At 40.8% G+C, this 24,927-nt stretch overlaps 1 protein-coding gene across 1 annotated transcript in view; it reads left to right on the forward strand.

Annotated features, from left to right (window-relative positions):
- Positions 1–24,927, forward strand: part of LOC104272029 (ribosomal protein S6 kinase alpha-2) — a gene marked incomplete at its 5' end in the record, with an annotated part of 49,474 nt that overhangs the window by 12,772 nt on the left and 11,775 nt on the right. The window contains 3 exons of the mRNA XM_009866905.1: positions 3,043–3,145; positions 7,352–7,482; positions 9,055–9,180. Coding sequence (XP_009865207.1) covers positions 3,043–3,145; positions 7,352–7,482; positions 9,055–9,180 — 360 coding nt within the window. The remainder of the gene's footprint in view (positions 1–3,042; positions 3,146–7,351; positions 7,483–9,054; positions 9,181–24,927) is intronic.

A 24,927-nucleotide genomic window follows, 5' to 3' on the forward strand; every position in this document is an offset into this window, starting at 1 on the left:
AGAAATTTCATTCTCAATAAAACAATAAGGGCTGAGGAATGCATTTCTGCTATACGAATGTGGAAGTAATGTGGAAGAACAAAAAAAATAATCTCATCTTCTTATACATGTGCAAAATAACAAACATATAATGACCTTAAGCACCCAACTTTAAATTCAGGTGCTTTGGTTAGCACTAACATGTTCAAAGTCTCTTTTGAATGGCTAATTCGATGCCCCAGAAAAATAATTTGGATATGAAAACTGGAATTTAAACTGTGAAAACTGAGACAACTGGAACTCTGTTCCCATTAAAATAGACAGTGGAACTGCCCATGACTTCCCTATGCAAAGCCAGAATTACCATGATTTGGGATGTAGATAACTGCTTCAGGTAACTGCTTTACCTGAAGTTATGTGTCGGCCTGATAGAAATGGTCAAAGACAAGACCTGAAACTTAACTTGCTGTCCTTTGCCACTCCGATTGGTTTTTGTTAGAAGAGATCAAGGTGATCCATCAGCCACAAATATTTTTGGGGACAAGAGTAAGGCATAATAGGTTACTACATTTCATCTAAAATTAGAGATGTTCTAGGAAAATCCAGAGGGATCTTACATACTCCAAGAGATTTGTTCTCTGTGTGTATAGAAAACAATGGCTGTCATTCTTACTATTTTCTTAGATCAGCTGGTGTCACATTCATCCTTCTGTCTAGAGGATGCAGGTTTTTAAAGGAAGAAGAATTCTGCCTGCAGCAAGCCTTTGTATTTAACTGTGTTGGGCTGCCCTGTGGTTTAGTTGCTTCAGTGATTTGGCTCTGGTGGTAGCGGCTCACTCAGAGAACTGGAGTCAGTGTGGGATGGGAAAGCCCACAGATGACACTGCTCTGCTTGTTCTTGTTCCTCAAAAATTTCATTTAGTTACCCAATTCAGGAGCTTGATTGGGGGTGGGGAAAGGGTATTTTAGGCAGTTTACCTTTCGCTTTTCCTAGTTATCTAGTCAGTAACACTGGAAACAATTTTTATCACAAGTGAAAAGGAAATGGAAACGGGAGTCACCCGGGTTGCGCTCAGAGGAGGTGCTGTTCACTCACACAAGCAACTTCTTTGTTGCCATCCCTTCCCAGCAAGCAGATTTTTGATTACACATCTTTAGGTGGCATGTGACTCATGATGAGTCTTAAATCCCTCCCTAGTAGTGGAGGATGTGGGTTAGGGATTCAAAACACAAATATATCTCCAACAGCACTTAAGAAACTACAGATGGAGTGAGGAATTAGGAGGCCAGAGAGAATATGGTTACGATAATCAAAAGAGAGTGCAGTTCCTGAGTGATGTACAACTCTAAAACATTTTCCAATTTTTGGACCTCACAAGATGAGGGGTGCATTTAATTCAAGGAGGAAGCATGTGCGTGTGACCATATTGCTTTCTGCAGTAGAAGGCCTGGAGTTGTGAATTAAGAGAAATAAAAGGAAATTGGAAGCAAATAGCTTTCTCAACACGAAATCCTAGCAACATAAAAACCCTCAGTAGGTACTGAGTTCTCTTTCAAAGTTCTGTGTGGACAGGGAAAGATATGTGTTAATTACTAGGTTGATACTTTTCAGTTGATGAGTGACACTTCCTGCTTAAGATTGCAATTGGCTTTTAATTATTTGAAAGACTGGCTTTCCATTGTGGCTTGCAGTAATTATTCATTTCTTTTTCTCTCAGAAGATATGGAACAGTTTTACGCAAGCAGGAACTTTTTATGGTGAAATGGCCATTAATTATTGCAGAGTCATTTCCAGCCTCACCATTCCACTTTTCCAAGGAATCATAATTCAACCACAAACATATGCTTTATGCTAATACTAATACTATGCTACAGAATGTCCTTTCTCAAGAACCTGTATTTATCTATGCAAAATCAGGTTCAAATTATGTTGATGTGTATATATCATAGATTTGACCACATGCTTTATATTACAGAAGTTAATTCACCACAAAATCCACAGTTAAAAAAAAATTTTCCTTCATGCAAAGAGCTGGACAAACATGTATTAATCTCCATTAAATATTTTGAAAAAATCAGCTCACTAAGAAGTTGTTTTCAAAGCTTACCTGAAAATACATATTACAGTCATAAAATTGAACTCTCCAGCTCTTACCATGACTTGAAAGTTTGGATGAAGCATTATATTTATGCACAGACATGTTAATTATTGGGATCTGTCTGTGGCAACTAATTCAGCCCTTTGAAATCTGAGTACAAAAACATTGCTAGAAAGGGAATGAAGTGTAGGGACTGAAACATGGGGCAGGGAGTCAAAGCTCCGTTCACCATGCTGCCATCAGCATGATGTTCAGATTTGGCCATTTGTAGCATAGCTGATGCAAAGATCACTGAAATCAATAGGACTCTTTCCATTAACCTTTATAGGCTTTGGATCAGATCCAGACATGCTGCACCTCAGTTTGTTCATCTCCCTATCATCATCCCAGAATATATGTGTGTGTGTATGATTGCAAAGGAGCACAGAGCAGCGATTTCTTAAAGATCGCTAAGCACGAGTAAAGAGGCCACAAAGTAATAAAGGCAGTGTATTATCATACATTTTTGGTGACTGTTACTTATGTGATCCCCTTTGTGCCCCTTCACTCACTAGCACAAGCCCACACACCTAGCACTGCTTACTTATTATGTGCCGCCTTCTCTTCCTCTCACCCATGCACAGTTTCCTGGTGTTACCTTTGCACATTCCAGTCCTGCCCTTAAGATCAGTGAATCACCAAATGCCTCAGCTGGAATATTGTGCCAGTCTGAGCTAAATTTTTACCAGAAACATCTGTGTTTATATTCTGGATTCCAGTAAAAAGTGCAGGGACCATTCAGGGCACATATTTTAAGCTGACCAGTGAAGCGGGTGTCAGAGCTTTGGATCCATCATCCCTTTTTTGTCAGTCCTGTAGGATGGCACAGAGCTGAGAGAGGACACCCTGAGCAAAGCAGTGGACCCTGTCTGCAGATGCTGAAGGTGTACAGAATGTTGTTAATTGTGGTCTCTTCTTCTTGTAGAAACTATACAGGAAAGAAATAAAGCCACCTTTCAAGCCCGCAGTGGGACGGCCAGAAGACACCTTTCATTTTGATCCAGAGTTCACGTCTAGGACCCCCACAGGTTAGTAAGGTGCCACATGGGTAATGCAGCTTTTCAGCAAGTAACCTCATTCTTCCTTCCCCTTCCCATTGCACCAAGGTCTGAAAGCCTGATCACATGTGGGATTACTAGGGTTTGCAGTACCCAACAGGAAGCAAACACTGTTTTGCATTTCTGAGAAAAGAAGCTCATAAGCATTTCACCAACTTCACATTAGTTTATGTTCAGGAAGGACTGTTTTCATGGTTTTAATAGAAAAATAGCTACTGATTTGCTATTTTATTATTGTTCTTATTGCTTACATTAGGTGAATTTAACTATTTTACATTACCTTGGCTTCAAAGAACAAGTTACTGTATCATCGTATATTCCATAGATGTTTACTTTAATTATGAAATCTTCTGGACTGTGGACTGTTAGAAGTCAATACATGGTCAACAGTAATGAAGAATCATCAAGTTCTCAGTTGAGTGGAATTACAGCAGAAGCAAATTTGGCCCACAGTACTTAAAAAATCCTTGCAGTGAGAATGCCCTTCCTATAATTTCTATTTCCTAACAGAAGTATTACTTTTTGTGAACTGTGTATAAGAAGGTCATGCCATCTTCACAGTCTTCTAGTTGAAAGCAAGAATAACAGTAATCTCAAAGTAGTAATTCCAGTTATAATGTTGCCTCTTTGCTAGATATGCATAAACTACATTATATTGCCACCTGCGATATTCCTATGTAAAGAAGTACCTATTTATATATTCTAAAATGTAAAAATTTCATTAGCTGTTGTCTGTAAGACTTTGAAGATGGTAAGCACTGTAAGTATCACGTAGTGTTGTTGTCATAACCAAGTATAAGGTTTCCTCAGGGATTCGTCTGAGTTGGAGTTGCTTTTTCTGGCCAGTTGTTTCCTAAATCCACCACTGTGGACCCACACCTCATTTGTGCTGATTCAGCTCCTCACAGGGAGTGGGAGACTGAAGCAATCCAGGTTATAAATGGTGATTTGAACAAGGATCAAATCAAGATTATTCTGGTGATTTCAATCTTAAATTTCATCCCACAAGTGTTTGTACTGTTGTTAAGTGATGGAGCAGCGTGCTGTAACGGGCAGGGATGTCTTAGGCTGGCTTTACTGCTGAGAAAAATATGTAAAATTGCACCTGAAGTATCTAATTTTCCTCCTCTGCAAATAAGATAATGTTTGCTAACCCCAGGGAAGCATACTGAAGTAAATTACTTAAGATTTATGCAGCCCTTGAAAATCCTGTACAGTTAGATGCTCTACTGGGACAAAATATTATGGCTTTTACAGGGAGAAAGATAACTATTATGTAAGATTGGTGTTTGCAAATGGGTCTAATTCAGATATACAAAATTATTCTGGATTTATCAAGCCTAAGAAAATTATTTGGACTTCAAAGCTATCGGTTATTTAACATGATTAAACGTAATTTTGCACTTAACATCAGTGTTCTAACATTTAAGTCATATGATGGGCATATCACTTGGTGGTGACAAATATTTAATAATGAACATCAAATAATCTATAATCCTTCTACAGTGTTTGATAAAGCAATTGGCAGTGAATTGTGATGGAACAGTTATTTTTAAATAGAGATGGCCTAGAATTTATGTTTTAGAGCTGGATCACAGCTTTTCTGAAGTTCAAGAGTGTTCAGATTTGAATTATTGTAATTCCTTTTTCAAAACAAACGTTATTTCCTCTTAATTAATCCCTCTTGGAAAATTATTGTTGTATATATGCCATTGTAAGAAGTACCCAGTGACGCAAGAGGTCTCCTGTGATTCTGGCTTAAGAGGTGGGCCCAGGCCAACCTCATGAAGTTCAACAAGGCCACGTGTAAGGTCCTGCAGCCGGGTCAAGGCAATCCCAAGCACAAATATAGGCTGAGCAGAGAGCAAATTGGGAGCGGCCCTGAGGAGAAGGACTTGGGTGTGTTAGTTGATGAGAGGCTTAACATGAGCTGGCAGTGTGCACGTGCAGCCCAAAAAGCAAACCGTGTCCTGGGCTGCATCAAAAGGAGTGTGACCAGCAGGTCGAGGGAGGTGATTCTGCCATCCTACTCTGCTCTGGTGGGGTCTTACCTGGAGTACTGCGTCCAGTTCTGGAGCCCACAGTACAAAAAGGACATGGATCTGCTGCAGCACGTCCAGAGGAGGGCCATGAAGATGATTAGAGGGCTGGAGAACCTCTGCTTTGAGGATAGGCTGAGGGACCTAGGGTTATTCAGCTTGAACAAGAGAAGGTTCCAAGGTGACCTAATAGTGGCCTTCCAATCCATGAAAGTGACCTATAGGAAAGCTGGAGAAAGGCTTCTTACCAGGGCCTGTAATGATAGGACAAGAGGCAATGGCCTGAAACTGCAAGACAGTAGATTTAGATGAGATATAAGGAAAAAATTCTTCACCATGAGAGTGGTGAAGCACTGTAACAGGTTCCCCAAGGAGGTTGTGGATGCCTCATCTCTGGAAGTGTTCAAGGCCAGGTTGGATGGGGCTTTGAGCAACCCGGGTTAGTGGGAGAGAGGTGTCCCTGCCCACAGCAGGGGGGTTGGAACTAGGTGATCCTCAAGATCCCTTCCAACCTTAATCATTCTATGATTCTATGGTTCTATGATCTGTGTATTTGTAAGGAGAGCACCCATCAATATGCTGAGATAAACAAATAGCCCGTGATAATTTACCGAAAGACAAGCTGCTCCACGTACTTTGGAGTGAGGCCTGTCTTGCTGGGCTAATTTCCGACTCCTGACAAAGCTGAGGTGGATTTTTAATGAGCTATAGAATTAGCTGCTGTCTCGGGGTTTTTTATTTCTGAGCTATTGTTTTTTACCATATTCCCGCTTCAGATCCTCTGTTCATTTCACTGGTAGATTTATTCAGGGAATGCTCACATGAAGAAATACATTCCCGCATACTTTCAGGACCTCAAACAATACTCCATCTTCCATTGCCTTACACACTCATAGGTGGTGCTGATGGGTAGGCATGAGCCAGATATAAGCTCCAGGGGGCATGCATTTTCTTTACATTGTTGAAACTGGGTATTTACACACTTCCTACAAGGAAATAGATTTCTAAAGGAAGTTTTTAGCTTTGCAGCCTTGCCATGGTGAATCATATATTGCACTGGAGGAAATGTGAAGGGTAGGGGAGAAAAAAAACAACCCCCAAAAAAGAACGTATACAAGATGAGCAAAGTTTAGTACTGTAGATTTTTTAATACCCGGCCAGATACCCAGCTGCCAAGGAATGGTTTGTAATGCGACTCATTCTTACTTGTGAAAATACCTGCAACAAAGCGTATAATGGGGGGAAAGATCACTTTATAGGTTTTCAGAATTCTAAGTGAAGTGCAACTCTTACCCTCTTGCTTTGTTATGCCATTTATCCCACTGAGCAGTGGTACAGGTACTAGGAACTGCTCTCCAGTTATTTCATTCCAAAGATAGAATAATTTGGGGCTTTTTGATCTCCAGGCTCTCACCTGGATTTGTCATGTCAGGGGAAGGAGTGGGGAGAAAATCTCCACGAAGGTTAGTTAAAATGACCCTTGTCACCCGGGACAAGTCAGTCAGCATCTTCCCTGAAACAGGTCCCAGCTCCTAAAGCTGCTCCAGAAGATCCCTGTGGAGGCCACGAACCACCACTACTGGAGCATTGTGCTTTTGCTCTTGCTTCAGGTCCTGTCTTCTCTGCATTCTTCTGACCCACACAACATACAACAGTACCTATAAAGCACTTTAGCCTTTGTAACTTCTGTAGTCCAGGTGTGCTGCAAAAAACAAATACAGCATCTTGCAACTTTTTTCTACTTGCTGGAGAGCCTCTGCCGAGCCAAAGGAGTGCTCTGCCTTGAGCTACCCATCTTTCTCCTAGCGTCTCTGTCCCGTGCCTTCTCTCTCTATGTGGACTCCTGGCACAGACAGTGCTTTGCCAAAGGATGAACATCCACTGTGAAAAAGAACTCTGTATCCAAGAGGAGAAATCCTTGCAAACAATACCCCTGCATTGTTCAGATCTAGCAGAGAAGGATGGAGAAGATACACCAAAGCCTTGATATGGAGGTCAATTATAGTCACATGTGTCTGTGAGTTTAGTAGGGTCTGCTTTTGACCAGTAGGGGTGACTTTATCTGTTGCAGATGCTGTGCTATTCCTTTCTGATATTTTGTGCAGCTCACAAGGCCATTTTCTTCCCTCTCCTACAGATTCCCCAGGTGTTCCTCCAAGTGCCAATGCTCATCATCTTTTCAGAGGGTTCAGCTTTGTTGCCTCTAACTTGGTGCAGGAGCCTGCACAGCAAGATGTGCATAAAATCACCATTCATCCAATTGTGCAGGTATTGATGCTGATGCTACACTTCGCATTTGATGGGTAGATACATATATGCATAGTGTATTTAAACTGCCTCAGCATTCTCACTAGTTTTTCACAGCTACCCAGTGTAGGTGGGAGGTGTTTACTTGCAGCATGTAGGAGGTGGAAAACGAGAATTTTTTCCCAAAACCTTTTAAGTTCCCGTTCTCCACAGCCTTTACAAAGCAAATAGGAATTGCACCTTATCACAACGGAAATGAAAGGTACTTTTGAATAACAGAAACACCATTCCAGTTGTGCATACAGGGCAGGTGACCAAGTGTTGTTTCTTCAGTGAACGCGTGTCATTCTCAACAGTTTTGTCTTGGATTATGGGATCAGTGCAGTGTCGGCAAATGGGTTCAGTGAACTGCTGCTGTAGGCTCCCACAGACACAGAGCCCAGACTTCTGGGTGCAAGAGGCCACTGTGTTCTAGTTGCTGTCGCACAATAGCCTGGGTGTACTCACGTGACCTAGAGCAGCTTTTCAGGGGAACCACACTCACCAGATACTTGGTTCTTTGCTGCCATTCCTCTGTGGTTTGCATAGGTTTTCATAGTTCTCATCCCTGTTTAATAATTTAGAGTGGAATATGCCGTATTCTTAAAGATTCTCTTATGCAACAGTAAGCGAAATGTTACTCAATTACATCCCGAAATTTTATATATATTCCTGGTTTTTTTTCTAAAAAAGTCTTGAATTTTAATACATGCATATATTATAATTTAGAAGGTCCTGTGTGGACTTTGCTAGTGAGGTTACATTTTCAGAAAGAGGATCCTAGAGGATTTTTAGAGCTGCTGATCGTTTCTTTAGTCCTGGGATGGAATTTGCCGCAAGGCCTCAGACTGGGCTTCACCATTTGAACAATCCACCTGCCCAGACATTTTCCACAGGGCATGTGAACTAATGATGCTGTACTTCATTCTATACCCTTCAGTAAATAAAACTAGAAATTGTGAAGTATTTTCCTACTATTTTCACTAGTAATATATTGCCTTAAATTAGGTTTATTAAATTATTAAAATTGTAACTTTTCCGTCACACAGAAATCATAATTAAACGTATCCTAGGTAAGACCTCCAGGAGGGTCCACACAGGGTGTTGAGTCACAGCCTGTATGTGGAGCATCTGTTTTGAAGACTGTGAAGCTGCTACTAGTTTATAAGTTATCTGACCTCTCAGTAATTTAAAAATTGTTTATATTGTCAAGATATGTGAGTTTGTCAGGGAATTTGGGCCCACAGTTCACTGTGAATTTCTAACAAGGGGTGATTGTCTGCATTCCATAAATAGTTTAGAAAATCACCACTTTTTTGCCATTACGTCCACGGGGACAACTGCCTTACAGACTGGAAAAAGGTAAAAAAGAGGGGACACACTGTTTAAGTAAAGAGCTTCAGGTTTTTTTAACTGGTCTTAGAAAAACCACAAAGGACGAGAAAGCTCTGTGAGGGAGGCAAGATCAAGAGTTTCTTTTATTAAAATGAGGCTAGTCCTTGCTTTTACATACCCGTGTCCTGATCACCTTGTTTCTTTTGTCCTTCTATATAGCAGTTACATGGGAACAACATTCACTTTACAGATGGATATGAGATCAAGGAGGACATAGGAATTGGCTCCTATTCAGTCTGCAAGAGATGTGTTCATAAAGCTACAGAAACAGAGTTTGCAGTGAAGGTAAGAAAGCCTTCTCATAGGTGCCCAAAATGTGGGCAGCAGTGCGGTCAGTGGATAATCTGTTGGCCTATTTCTTGTTGGTGGGTATTGCTTGGGTTATTTTGCTCCTCTGGAAGATGACAGATTTCATGGTAAGCCTTATATTATTTCCTTTACAGTCTTGCAGGGAAATACTGCTAATCATCTCAGCCATGCGCTTTGCAAACTAGACAAGATTTTTAACAGATCCTACAAAGAATCATCATAAATAAACAAAATAACATATAAAATTATTGCCAAAATGAAATAACATTTTATTATTCTTTCTCAAGTTATTTAGTTCTGCAATTTTTTTATTGTATTAGACAAATTTTTCTGTGAAAACCATGATGACTTTCAAAACCTCAAATTTCCCTTTGTTTCCTTGACATTCGATACCAACATGCTACACAAAGGAGCCAAAGGCAATCTTCAGCAGAGATTTAAAATTTAATTCAGTGGAACTTAGTTGGATGTTAAAGACAAGGCAGTGAACTTCAGACTTGGTCAAGTAACACAACATAAAACAGAGGCACCTCAGCCACAGAGACTAGGAACTTCAGTAGAACTGCTTTAGAAGGTCATGCTCAGAGGACTGTCTCACAGTCTCTATTAAATACTACTGAATGCATATAGTCTGCATAGTATGCAGCTATTACAGTGAGCAGAACAGACCAATGTATGTGACAAGTGGTTGTGAGGTTACAGCTCAGAGGAAGAATTCCAAACATTCATTTTTCCTTAAGAAAAAGGCGCAGCAATTAAAACACTTCTATGTTAGAGAAGTGTTTCACGGTTTTATTCTTGTACCAAAAAGAGTCAAGATTGGATTAAATGAGAAATTAGTATAATGAACTTGAAAAGACACACACTGTTGTCATATCCATTCATTCTGAATGATCTCATGCAAACAGATTGCTTAAATGAGCATAACACAAAAAGTAACTCCTTGAAATCAGTGCATAGAGAAACTTACTTCCCAAACTTGTAGTAAATGAGGGATTCTAGTCAATTACCACTCTTTTTTTGTTATTTTAAAATTTTAGAAAAGATACATAAACTTAGCTTATGAATGAGATTGGATCTTTGCTGCACTCAGATGATGAGGGCTTAAAGAATCATAGCACAATTCAGGCTGGAAAAGACCCTTGGGATCATCGAGTCCAACCATTGACCCTACACTACAAGTTCACCCCTAAACCATATCACCCAACACCACATCTAAACGGCGCTTGAACACATCCAGGGATGGCGACTCAAGCACCTCCCTAGGCAGTCTGTTCCAGTGTCTGACCACTCTTTCTGTGAAGAATTTCTTCCTAATGTCCAGCCTAAACTGGCCCTGTTGCAACTTGAAACCATTCCCCCTGGTTCTGTCCCTGATTACCTGTGAGAAGAGACCAGCACCAACCTCTCTACAATGTCCTTTCAAGTAATTGTAGAGCATGATGAGATCCCCCCTCAGCCTCCTCTTTGTCAAACTGAACAGACCCAGCTCCCTCAATTGCTCCTCGTAAGATCTATTCTCCAGGCCCTTCACCAGCTTTGTTGCCCTCCTCTGCACTCACTCCTACACCTCAATATCTCTCTTATACTGAGGTGACCAAAACTGAACACAACACTCAAGGTGCGGCCTCACCAGTGCTGAGTACAGAGGGACAATCACCTCCCTTCTTCTGCTGGTCACAAAATTTCTAATACAAGCCTGGATACTGTTGGCCGTCTCGGCCACCTGGGCACACTGCTGGCTCACATTCAGCCAGCTGTCAATTAGAACACCCAGGTCCTTTTCCACCGTACATCCTTCCAGCCACCCTTCCCCAAGCCTGTAGCGTTGCATGGGGTTGCCGTGACCAAAATGCAGGACCCTACACTTGGCTTTATTGAATTTCATACAGTTGGCCTGGGCCCATTCATCCAGTCTGTCCAGGTCTCTCTGTAGAGCCTTTCTACCCTCCAGCACATCGACACTCCCACCCAGCTTGGTGTCATCTGCAAACTTGCTGAGGGTGCACTCAGTCCCCTCATCAAGATCGTTGATGAATATGTTGAAGAGGAGCGGTCCCAGCACCGCGCCCTGAGGGACACCACTCGTGACTTGCCGCCAACTGGATTTAACTCCATTGACCACAACTCTTTGGGCCCGGCCACCCAGCCAGTGTTTCACTCAGCAGAGTATGCGCCCATCCAAGCCATTGGCAGCCAGCTTAGCCATAAGGATGTTGTGAGGGACGGTGTCAAAGGCCTTACTAAGTCCAGGTAAACTACATCAACAGCCTTTCCCGTACCGACTAAGCAGGTCACCTTGTTATAGAATGAGAAGTGATCCAAACTGCAGACCGAGAGATAAATGGCCTGCAGGTAGTCAACAGAATAGACTTAAAGCTTTTATCCAGTCTTATTTTCTGTTACAAGAATGATGATAACGCAGTATCCCTGAAAGTCCATGAAAGTTTGATGTCTCCCCATGGTGGCCACAGAAACTTGTAAACCACTAGTGACTGACAATCTGTTGATGTCACTGTTCAAATGACGATTGCTTTTTCTAGGCTACACCATAATTAAGAGCATGGACCTACCAGCAGGTCCGTGGGTTTGTGCATGAACATGCTAGGATTTTCATTTCTAATGAATGGGAAAATTAGATTTTTCTAGTTTCCGGGTCATTTGTCAACAGATGGCGTTATGTTATAGCAGGTATGGGCTCTGTGTAATTAAATTACATCTGTGATGAACACAATGTGTGTTTGATTACAGTAATAACTTGAATGTTTTATTTCCATAAAGTATTGCTTACAGTTTTATCAGTGTAATTTTCATGCAGCCAGCATGAAAACAAAATAGAAAAACCTTGGTCCTCAGAGGTGTCTGAGTGCCTGAATCCAAGAGGGTCCAGCACCTACTTGGCAGCTGGGGGTTTGGAGTATCTCAGAGGATCCAGAGCAAACTCCAGAGGAGTTTAACTCTTTAATTGCTAAGTTTATGCTCTTTCATATTTTTATTAGTCTTTCAATTCTTTTATTCCTTTCTTTCTCCATTCTTACAGCTCTTTTCTTGTCGTACCAGTATGTCCTGATTTTGACTAGTAGTTTAGGCAGCACATGCAGCATGTCAGTTTCTGACACAGTGTGAGTCAAATGTATAGCATAGATTTAGGGTTGGAGATAGCTGGTGGGTTGCATTGTCTTTCCAGCACATTGAGTGCTGCCTCTTTGACTATTATTCCTACCAATATATTCATTTTACTTTCCTTTCAATTTTATTTTCATTTCATGTTAAGATTAAATCATTTTGTTATCAAAGCTTTCATAAAGATTGCACAATGCCACCCATTTCAAGTAATTAGATAGCACAGGAGTTACAACTGATATTATCATAATTATGTATCAGTCCCTTTTGACATGCATCCTTTAACTCGCTCTATAAAACCCACTATAATTAGACTCTTTTGATTCCTTTCAGTAAGTATAATTTTCTCAGTGCTCCCTAGTACATAATATTCACAGGGAAAAATATCTGCAGTGATAGTTTGTATGATAGGCAGCAGTCCCATTTGCCTGGCACCACCTTACTGAAAGATTCCTCTTTAAGATGAACTGCCAGAATGTCAGAGAGCATCGTGGCATCTCCCCAGGGGAAGCTGGTGATAGCGAAGGAGTTACAGAAACAATGTGGTGGTATCACCGCAGGAAGACACACATCATGTCACTGGGAAAATAATCCCTCTGTGGAGACTGCCACTCACCCAGGCCTTGTCTACTATCGCTTTGTAGTCAGACAGTAACTTGAGGCAGAGCTATGGATGGAAAATCCACACAGAGAAACAAAACCTTCCCTAGCACATAAGCAGAATATGTTTATTAAAACAAAGAACAGTTCATCCCTTTTCCTTTTGCTGACCATCTGCAACTAACTGGGGGCCATCTTATGGAGATAATTAGATGTATAGCAGTGCAAAGAAGGCTTTGTTGATGTAAAAGCACTTGAACAGATCTGAAGTTCCACCTGTTCCAGAGTTCAGTGAGACTAAGCACGTCACTCAATGAGGTGCTTTTGGAAGTCCCCCTCGACACTTCTCTGCACCTGTGGATGCCTAATGGCCTTTGTAAATCTGATTGCTGAACATGCAGAAGAGAATTTTCTTGCAACCTATTTCCTCTTTTTCCATGTCATCTGTAAAAATGAAATGCTACTATTAAATTCTAAATCTATTTTAGATGTGCCCTCAGGCCCCTAAATTCAATATTTAAGAGTTCAGAGTTACATCTCCGCTTCTGAGACCATTTCAACACCATGAAGCAGAAAAACCTTGTTGACAGCCAGATTTCCTGAAAACTGTTTTTATCCTGAAACTGGTAGCCACCTACCTGAGTCAGTACAGGTAGATGATAATTTAGCAAGTCTTTCTGTCACATTTTACTGCATGTTCATACTCTGAGGTACTTTCACAATTTAACTTTCTTTCCATCTTATTCCCAAGTGGGAGAAAAGTACGAAGTTATGAAATACAAGTATGTTGTTTATGCTTCCGAATGCTTTATAAGACTCTGGTAGAAATAACTGAGATGGGGAAAACAGAGTGCTTGTCCTCTGACAGACGTCTAACATGTTGCAGATTCTTCTGCTAGAATATTGAGCATCTTTATTACAGCAGGAAGAATGATTTTTAACAGCAAAGGGAACTGGCATTGTCGATAACAGCTGCAAGATTCACGTGGGTATAAATGTAACAGTGAAGCATGTTAGAAAGCAAAGGAAAATCAGATCACATCAGTATCCAGAGAAAGTAAGTCAATTAAGTAGAAGAATGATGCTAGAGCAGATGGAAGGGATTTCTGTGGATAGAAGAAAGTCTGCAATGGAAGCCTAAACAGATTAAGAGCTCTCATTTGGAAAACAAAAGAAATGCTACAGTTCACAGTTCTTGGTGAATCAGATTTTTCAAAACCTGCCAGAGATTTGATGCAATTAGCATATTTCAAAAGTTTTTCCATTGCACTAGTTTGAGGCTTGGATCCCTACTTGTTGTGAAGCTTTCAAGCAGGATTTTCAGATTTGCTTCTTGATGCCAGATTAAGTAAATTTGCAAAGGAACTTTTTTCCTAAAGATTTCTCTATTTAGATTGCCTGCTGTCCTGGGTTTGAGCTAAAACCCAGTCCCGTTTAGTGATTTTTACTTTTCACGACACCTGCTTAACCCAAGAGAGATTAATGCTGAGTAATATCCAGGTAGAAACTGCTGTGGTTGCTATGGCATCTTTTACCCCCATTACAGTCACTGCCCCAGATGTTGCAGAGGGAGGTGGCATAGGTGCGAGCCACAACAGCTTGCTGCCAACTGTTTAATTCTGTCTTTAATTCAAAAGAACAACTAACTGGTTAAGTCTTAAATGGATTTTTAGCCCTTCCATGCTGTTAGAGTCAGTGCAAACAACTGGCTAAAAGGACAGGGTATACATTTCTCCCTCCCTTGAAGGTTGAGATAGTCCCAAGTGACAAGTTCAATTTTGCGGATCTTGAAACGCATGTGAATTTCATGACTTTTTCCCATCTCTGCAATGTACTAACTGTTTGGTTCCAAATGTTCCACAGCTGTGAGCACAGCCAAGTTTTGCAGTCTATGTCTGCCTCTGCAATACAGGTTAATTCATGCTAGAGCCTTAGTAAATCCTACAGTTCATATATAGTTCTGGTAATTACAAATCACTGAAAGTATATCTATCTTGGCACATCTTAGTACCTGCACACTGAGGAGAAGGTGCATTTTAATTATCTATAAAAACACAGTACCAGTGCAGAAGTGATATCAACGTGCTAGCAACAAATAGAAGCCAGTACCTTGTAAGATCTGATTTCAGCAGGCCTGTGTAGTCAGACTTGCTATATGCCTTTATTTATTTACTAATAACAGTGAGTTACATAGTCACCAAAAGCTGTATGAATTCCAGAGTTGTTTCATAGTTTCTTTAAACTTCATTTCCCTCTTCCGTTGATGTTCACAGTTGCAGCTTGGTTGTTTTTAGGTGGTTGGTGTAAGTAGATACAATATCATGCTGATCTGAAGGCAGGAGGTTACACAGTGGTGTTTAGTTAGCTCTACACCATTTTCTTCATAACCTAGATTATAGTCATGTCAGGAGTCTAGTGCTGAGTGCAGAAAGCATGAATAACCAAAAAAAAAGTAGTTTTCTAAGACTGACTGCAATGTGGTGCATTCTTTTGCAGCTCTTTTAAGGAAGATAGGAATCCTAAACACATGTAGCTTTATTTGTTGAAACGGGAAAACGAAAAAAAAGGAAGAAAAAAATCAGTTGAAAGGTCATCAAATCTCCTTCACAGTTAAGGTATCTGTAGATTTGCTTGGATTTGTTTCTCCTTAACTGTAGGAAGTCACTAAAAGTCACTTTCCTCTAAAATGAAGCAGACTGTGAAATTTTCAGAGGAGGGTTTGTGTCTATTTTTGTCTGTCTGGGAAGTACCTAGTGTCTGGTGGAACATGGATAAATCTAACAGTATTTTAATAGTCGAGTCGATGGAAAGTTTGCTGGATAACCTCCGATTTCTTGGCCCCGAGCCTGCGAGCTTGTCAACACCAGCAGGTACCCGTCCACTACTTGTCCAACCTTTCCTCCCTTCGCCTGCACCAGAACATGGTACAGGGGTCAGGCCCCAGGGTATGTGCTGAGATCTCCAGGTCAGAGCCACTGGTAAACATAGCCCCTTAAAATTTAGCCTTGAAATTTAGCAGAAATCACCTGCTGCTGGAGCAGAGCAGTGACAGGACTCTGTGAGGGAGGGGATGTGCTGAATGTGTATGGATCAGATGCTGAGATCCTGACTCAGCTCTCATTCGAGCCCTACTCCTGTAAACTCCTCTGGACTTTGCTGGGGGGCTGTCCGGGTAAGGTTTGTATGGATGAGAGTATGGCTCTATCACACCTCACACTCAGAGGGAAAAATGGCATTGGGAAAAGTCTAATGGGAAGTTAAAATACCTCTTTAAAGAAACTGTTATCCAACTGATGGGGAGTGATAACTGTGCTTCCATAAGCCTATAAGGCTTCTTGCACTTCTCTGAAATGGCTTATCAGGTTATCTGTGAAGAGCATATCTCTTGCTTCTGCAAGATCATACTGATGTTTCTGAAAGATACTTTCCAATAATTTATTGAGAAAATATATCTGACTGCAGTCTTCCCAAAGTTTTTCATTCCAATTTGATTTCATTCCCTGAATGATACGTAATGAAGCTGTTGAATATACTCAGCTAATTCTTAAAATGGAAATAGGAAGCTTTGAATACCAGCATAAGACAAGTGTCACATAAATGTATTGCTAGTGTAGTTTAAGTTGTATTAATAAAATTGATAAATCTATAGATTCCTGCCTTAGTAACATGCTTGCATATAAGTAAATGAGTTTTGCCTGTAGTAGCTGGGTAGGACAACTAAACCCTGTGGGACCATGTGCTATTTTTATCCGTGGTTTAAGATAGAATATAAACAAATTAGAGAAAATCTATAGCAGAAAATATGCAAAAATTACAAGGCAAGCTCTATCAAGAGAGCTACAAATATGCATGATGTAAGACAGACAACAGTCCAGTGGGATGCGATCAAAATCTATAAATATCTCAAAGGTGATAAAAATGATGGATGACAACCATTTGGCTGCTAAAGACAGCAAGACAAGACAGAATGTCTTGAAGCTAAAAAAGGGAGTTTCAGGAAAAAAAAGTCCAATGGTGAGAGCAGTTGGTAAAACAGACTCTTCAAGGAGATGACCGAGACATCCTCCCCCTCACATGCAAAGAAGTTGGATCTGCCATATTAGTGGAAATGCAGAGTCAAAGATATGACCTGTTCTTTCCTTGATAAACTGCAGGAAATACTTGCCGTGTTCTCCCATAAAATTTGGTTTATAAAGGTGGGACTCAGGAAATCCCATGGTCCAGATGCTTCAGTAAAAGATGGTTTTTGCTGTCTGAATGTTACTTAAGCTGGTTGTGTGGCAGCAGATTCAGTACGCCATGTAGGACATACAGGCTTCAGAGCAGATTTAGGCACGTATCTCTGCTTCTTTGGATCTGCATAGGGAGGGCTGTTTTCCAGTGATTACAAACAGCATGAGTGAGTTTCCACTAGATAACGTGGAGAGATAAAATTATTTAGAGTTAAGTGCATGAAGTAGCAAAGGATTGGTGAAGAATGTTTTCTATGACGATCTTATGTCTGATCTGTGAGAGAACTTTTGTAGGCTTTCTTGGTTTTCCTGTTTAGAACAATTTTATCAAAGGACCTGACTTCCACACTGGGGCAGGGCTGCTATATACAGTTGCACCACCGCAGCAGGAGGTAACGTAGCGTATTTTATACACTATCCTTATTTGTCAAGATTTGAGTTTAGCCAAATACCCGAAAAACTTCAACAATCTCACTTTTCTGTTGTTTTGACTTGAGCATGTTCAAATTTCTTCCAGACTCTCTCCCCCTAGAAATGAGTCAGTTCTCCAAGGAGGCACTGCTCGAACAGGCAGGACCCTGCAGCTACAGCTTCAGAAAGGATGGCCCAGTGCAGACTGCTGGGCTCTGCTTGAAGGGCTTGGGAGAAGGTGGCAGGACAGGGAGCCAGGAGTGCCTTGAGCACTTCTACAAGCACCAAGCTTGTTGGCAGCAGCAAGAGCAGCCATTGCTGACTGGTGACTTCTGGGGTAAATGAGATCAAGGCGTGGCTTAAGTCTTAACAAAAGAAACAGAAGGGACAGACAGAAGTACAGAAATGTATGCAGGCCACCTCTTAAAACTCAGCTTCAGAGCACATCTTAGATGTGTAGCAGTTGTCCGTCCCTTCTGCTGGAAGGATTTGTGCAGCCACCTTCCCATTTGGTCACAAAGCTCACAGCGCCTCTCTCCTTGGCATAGTTGGACCTCCAAAGAATGTGAGATGATGGTATTTCTCACTGCTAAATAGATCTTTTCTGAGACTTAGGATCAGGCAGCAGCTTTCCTACAGCTTAGTAGTATCACGTTTCTCTTCTTGAGCTTGCCTGCCAAATACCTAAGTATTTTGGACAGAATTTGGTACTTTGTGACTCTGTTTCTCTTTTGGGGCCATTTAAACTGTATTTCTTCTATTTGTCTTTCATATTGATGTAATAATTTTCTCCTTTTATAAGATCTGAATGTGATATACTGTTTTCCATCCCTGAAGCTTTTTATAAAAGAAGGTAGGAGCAGCACCACAGTCATTTCACGGACTGAAAACTCATCAGTCTGATCCAAGGACATATGCTAGGGCTGAGCAGAGCAGACTAAAACAGGGTGCAGAGCCTTTCCCACAGAGCTATTCTGCCTCCAAAACTGCAGACTTCTCTCTAAAGTGAGCTTTTCTGTTTCACAGGTGCTACTGGAATAAAAATTTTTAATGTTTCTTCATTGCTTAGAAAGTGTATGCTACTGTATAAATGCTAATTAATAAGAACTACAGTTGCAGTTGACAGCTCAGGGATGCTGTGGGGCAAACACTGGCAGCAAGCTGGCATGCTCTGTGTGCAGAAAGTTTAATGTCTCACCCGCACAGCTTTTTCTGATGGTCAGTGCTTACTTTAGAAAAGTACTGGTAATTAGGTCTGTTTCTTTTAATATTCATTTCACTATTTTTCTGAAGGATTTAAGTGTGGCTGAGGGGAATGACTCTCTGGAGCTAATCAAAACTAATAGCACAGCAAATAGCCCCTGAGAAACTATTAGGCTTGGAATAGTTCTCCTTGGAGACATCTTAAATATAAAATTATACCATGTCCTTTTAAATAATGTTAGCCTTTCTGCAGTGATTTTCATCTAGCTGGAGTAATTTAACATCAGAAAAGGAACCAAATTAAACCAGATGCTTGGCATGAATAGGGCTTATTTTTAGAAGGAAATATTGCTGGAATGGAAACCTGTACGTTTTCCAGCAGCACAGAACTGCAGAAGTCTATCTCTGTGACACTTGTTTGAATTAATATTGTGGATGAAACTGCCCATTTAAAATCTCTGCATGTATTTTGCACCTCTACTCTTCAGAAGAGAGGAAAATCCCGCCTATAGTCAGTTCCACCAGTGGTGCCTTGAATTTTCAAATACGTTATAGGTATGGTGTAGACATAATGTGTAAAGGGACACAGAATTAATACTCTCTTTGCTCATCCTTCCTCTCCCAGAGAAGGAAAGGATTTCTACAGGGAGCATCACACAATAGAATCATAGAATCACAGCATGTTAGGGGCTGGAAGGGACCTCTAGAGATCATCTAGTCCAACCCCCCTGCCAGAGCAGGGGCAGCCCTTAGGGCAGCCCACACAGGAACTCATCCAGGTGGGTTTGAAAGTGTCCAGAGAAGGAAGCTCCACAACCTCTCTGGGCAGCCTGTGCTACTGTTCCAGTACCCTCACAGTAAAGAAGTTTCTCCTCATGTTGAGGTGGAAATTCCTATGCGTCAGCTTATATGCGTTATTTCTTGTCCTATTACTGGGCACCACTGTGAAGTGACAGGCACCTTCCTCTTGACACCCACTCCTCAGATATTTGTTTACATTAATAAGATCCCTGGATCTCTTCTGAAATGTGATTAACCCATGCTCACACTACCAACAAGCTTTAAAAAAACCCTTCAAAATACATAATAGAAAATAAAGCAGCTTTTTAAAGTGCATAAAGCTCTCTTTCTCCTCCATGCTCTTTTCCACAAAGCCATTTTAAGTTCCCTAAAGCTGGTCAAAAGGATCTTCAGGAAGTCCCACTGGTTAAACATACTGGCAACCTCAGCACAACCCACCAAAGCTCCTCAGTCAGAGCCCCACAACCTACTTCTTATCCGTGCCTGTGCTACAGGGTGTAACTTTAATGTTTTCCAATGTTTGTGGCTGATGCTGTGGAATAAATCCACTAAAATAAAATGGAGAACTTCTGCTGCCATCTATGGTGGTGGTACGCACCATGGTGGGTTAAACCATGGTGGCAGAACCAGGTATGCCTATCTTGATTGTCCCAAGAAGGGAGATGGCTGCCTTTGCCTATTTCGATTGACATGATTAAACGGAGCTTTTGTGTCCTGTTTCACTTAAGGGGAAAAATCAAGTCAGAGCTAAGAATATGTTTTAATGAAGTCTTGTTTGTTCATTAAAGGTGCACAAAGTCCTTTCTGCAGAACAGGAGGACTCAATAACAAGGAGCAGTTTCCTCACTGCTATTTCCAGCTTAGCCTGGCCAGAGCCCCATCCTTTCTCCTCAGCCTCATATCACTGCTCTTCCCATCGGTGCATCACATGTTTCAATTCTGTCTTATTTCTCACTTTCTTGCTTTTCTCTCACCCTTTCTTTTAGGCTGTTCATTTTTCAGACAGCAAAGGCAGTTAAATTGTCACCTCCTACCTCCTGCCTTTTTTCCAATCTCACAACTGTAGTGATGGAGAACTCCATGTGAGAAACACAGCCATCCTCCTCGTGCAAGGTCACCCAGGTTAATTTCAGCTGTTTGAAAAGGCAATTTGTATTAACAGAGCTAATTCTGCCCAAAGCAGATTAGGGAGTGCTCACACATACCATTTCTTTGGCAGGATTGTGAAGGCTGTAAATCCCAGATGGTGGGTGGTATGAAACAGCTGAGGACTGTAACATCTGCTAATGGCATAACTAGACCCAGAAGAAGAAATTTATCTATGCAGTTGGAGGCACAGCAATACCTGTGCAAAGCCGCAACAAGATTACTGTCTATGTAGTCCAATTTCAGCAAGGCTTTACGCACACAGAACTGTATTGACACTATCTTTTATACTCATCAGTCCACTCTGGGAAGGCTGAAGACATTGAAACCCATTAGTAAGGGAGAATTGGATGATTTTTTCCAGTGTGAAAGACTTGTAGAAGGACATGTAAAAACTGGCCAGATCTGTTAATTAGTATTTTGAAAATATTCTCTCTTGGTCCTTTCTACCTTGATAAAGAGTTTAGTATTGTCCTTTGATGGAGCTTGACTCATTTTAAAATATCATGAGGTTTTTATCCTAAATTCCACTGAATAAAATGCACCTTTTCTTTAAGCTAGTCTTTGAAATACACAAAGGATGTGATAGACAAAGAACAAACAAGCCTCCTGTTAGAAAAAAAGGTCACTACTGCATGTGCTGAGCCCATTTTACTCTGGAATTGTTTCATCCACTGTTTAATAGAGAAGAGTTTCTCAGCAGTCCCTGGATGCCCAATACATACAGAAAAGTCTATTTCTTCTATGGCTCAGTTTCTTATTTTTCTGAGGGACAATAGAAGAGCCCTGTGCTTCATAGCTCTTCTCTGCCAAAGTACAATAGAACTCTTGTTACATTTTCAGATAAGTTATTTGTATATTATGATGTCTTTCTGAATTGATGTTCTTCACTACACATCTACAAAGAGAAATAGAATCGTAGTATCATTACATATTACTCAAAACCTCAGGACTAGCAGCAGAGAAAATCTTTCATGAATTCAATAACAGGGGGTGTTTATGTATACATTTGAGTTCTGTTCAAATCAAAACGAATTTCCTAAAGAAAAGACATTGTTGCTTGCAGGATGTCAAGGAGGAATAGAGAAGAGTCTGTTCTCATGCAAAACACAATGTCTCAAAGGACACAGAGTGACCAGGGTAGCAAATGTTCTTTGTTACCGCAAGAACTTACATTGCTGTGCTCAGCTTTTAACTGGGATTTAAGAGTGGCATTGCCTATGTAAAATTTAAACAGATGCTTAGCTTGCCAGCTAACATCCAACAGTAGAGCTTGAAAGTTACTAGATAGCAAAAAAATCCCTAATTAATAATAATATTAATTCTGAACAAGAACAGACACTGAGCCCCATGCTGTGGCCATGTATAGTCTCAAGTAGGAAGTCTGATGAAAGCATGGCAGTTCCATGTATCCAAATGTGTGACATTAAATGCATTTTTGGGGTTTTTTCCTAGCATTGCAGCTTCCAGTGTATTGGTAGGAAACAATACAGAGTTTTGGTCTTCATTGGAGCTGGGTAGCCAACAACAAGCTATCCTTGTGGGGTCTCTCTGGGCATCCTGAAAGCATAGCTCTGAGAAATGTATTAAAATCAATCTGAGGACCATACCTAACTGCTACATTGGTTGGGTGCGAAATACTCTGTATCCTGTTGTCTGGTCTACATAGTCTGCACTAGCTGAACTCAGTGGACAAAGTTAAAAATTTTGCATATATAGAGGTGGACCAACAGTAACACAGAAATGGAAAGCTAAATTCCTGGTATGGGTATCTGCTCTGGTAGTGGTTCATTGCCAATCAAAGCCCACTAGAAAGAAAATTTATGTCTCCACCCTGGGAGAGCCCAGGGCGGCACCAGAGCTCAGCACAAGGGAGATCACAGCCCTGAGGAGCCAGCAGATGCTTGCCAGGTCCCTGCTGGAAAGAACTAGCAAGAAGAGTGCCTTGGTTTCTTTCCAGGAGGCAGAGCATAACCACAGTTAGACTTTATAATGCCTCCCTCACCTTCTCTGGCAATCGCCAAGTCTGACTTAGTGAACACTTTTCAAATTACAGTTTAGGCTGCTTTATATATCTTGGCATGGACCCACTCCAGGAAGGGGGATGTGTGTAGAGATAAGCATAAAGATTGTGGATGAGGTGTTCACAGTGATTTTGGACCTACATTTTACTGCAGCTCTTTTTGACACTAAGCTGGGGCAAGATTTGCAGATATTCTGGGGATGCAGCACCTCATGTTGTGATGCAGACATCTCTGGGTGCAAAAGGAGGCAGTGACCAGCAGCTGAACCAGCCTGACGTGGCAGCTTTCCTCTTTGGAAAATCTGATGTGGGTTTAACAACACAACAAAACACTTTCTGAAGAGGAAGACCAGGAGAATCAAGTATCACAGTAGAGCTGTGGGGCTTATTTAAGGAAATGCTGTGACTATTGCAGCGTGTGAATAAAGAAACTGTGTGTACTGCAGCCAGACTGAACTGAAGAGAGGTTTCTGCTAAAGTTGCAGCAGCCACCTTCTTTGCTGCTTTATCAGTTGTGGACCAAGTGTAAGTCACGGGCACATCAAAGAGAGGCACCATCAGGGTGACAGTCTCTTGCTGTGGAGGAAATTAATAGTTCTGGTCTGTCCACCTGGACTGCCCAGGGACTGAGAGGTTTGTCAGGTCCCTTCACAGCTCTGATAGTGGTTTCTTGCATGGTTTGGAGTAGCTTCTCCATTTAATCACTGTGTCACATCTTGTGCACACATTAAAGTGAAAAACATACATGTTTAGTGGGACTGTATTTCAATTTATATTTATATAGCATGTCATGTCTTAGAAGCATTACATATCTACTGCTGTTGGTAATAAATCAGTAGCAGACTACTTCAGGTTTTGTCATTTTCAGTTTTGTTTCAAAAGCTGAGAGTATTTTTTGTTTGGATTTTTTTTAGGTCATATATATACATTTTTAGTCCTGCATTACTAATTGTTGCTTAAAATTTTCCATAGCTCTGTATGTTTCCTTTCATAGGAAAATACAACAGAAAAGGAATCTGGAATATGTTGCTTGCTACAGTGTATAATGACAGTACTGCTTCGCACAGTGGTAGTAATACTTGCTGCAGTAAATTCTGCTGGTTTGTATAAGGCAGATAGATCCTAACAGGTGCACATGTTTGTAACTCCATTAACTTGACAAGAACTATATTAGTTTAGCCAAGGAAGTGGCCACGAGGATCTTTTTATGTTAGAGGTACTGGTTGAATGGAACACATCCAGTCACTGCAATTGCATTTATGAGGAGTCATTCAACTGAGGTTTCATTGGCTTTTTGAGAATGTCCCAACTAAACCAGTATACAACAGTATTCAAACAAGAAATTGCTAGTAGAATTTTTTCTGCTCACCTGTTTTTGAGGTTTTATCTTAATTTATTTAAAAGTGGACAACAGCCATCTACCCACATCAGCTCCTTGATGCAGTTTCACTTGTCACACTACTATTAATTTAGATCAAATCACTGATATGGCTTCAAATGCATACCTCAACCGTGGAATACTACTGACTGTCACTAGCACTGCAAATGCATGCCAATCATGATGACTATGAAACCTCTGATATATATTCAAGTATGCACTATTATAACTGATGCCTAAAATTCCAGACCTATACTTAAATGTGTATCAACATAATTAAACCATAAAATATGCATATGAAAGCAGACAGGCATTTGTCCTCATTAACAAATGAGATTTTTTAAAAGTTTCCTTGCAAGCACCGTTGTTTTAAATCTGTGCTCTGTGCCTAGCTCTTAGAGGGAACTAACCACATTTAAGGTTAGAAGCCTTGAAATCCAAGCCAATAATGGAATTACGATTTTCTGAAAATTCCACCCACTCCACTTTGGTAAACCTGTTATTCAAAAATACTGCTGCTTTCTAGCAATAAGAAATGGTGCCAAAATACTGTACTCGTGATGAATTTTTAGAATGAGTCTTTTGCCATTGCCTGTGCAGTTGTGTTTGAGATTCCAAAATACAGAGCTCTCCCTTGGATTATTTTATAGCCGTTTTTTGGTTTCATATTTATCATTTAAATCTGCAAAGCGAGAAACATAAATTAGTGCTCTCAACTGGTTTGACATCCCAAATACAGTAACAGGAGCATAGATGAGAAGTTGGTGCCATTCTGAGAGCAGCCTTTCCATGCAGGAATTCTGTCT

The sequence above is a fragment of the Apaloderma vittatum genome, unplaced genomic scaffold, assembly GCF_000703405.1.
Source record: "Apaloderma vittatum isolate BGI_N311 unplaced genomic scaffold, ASM70340v1 scaffold36253, whole genome shotgun sequence".
Taxonomy (NCBI): Eukaryota; Metazoa; Chordata; class Aves; order Trogoniformes; family Trogonidae; genus Apaloderma; species Apaloderma vittatum.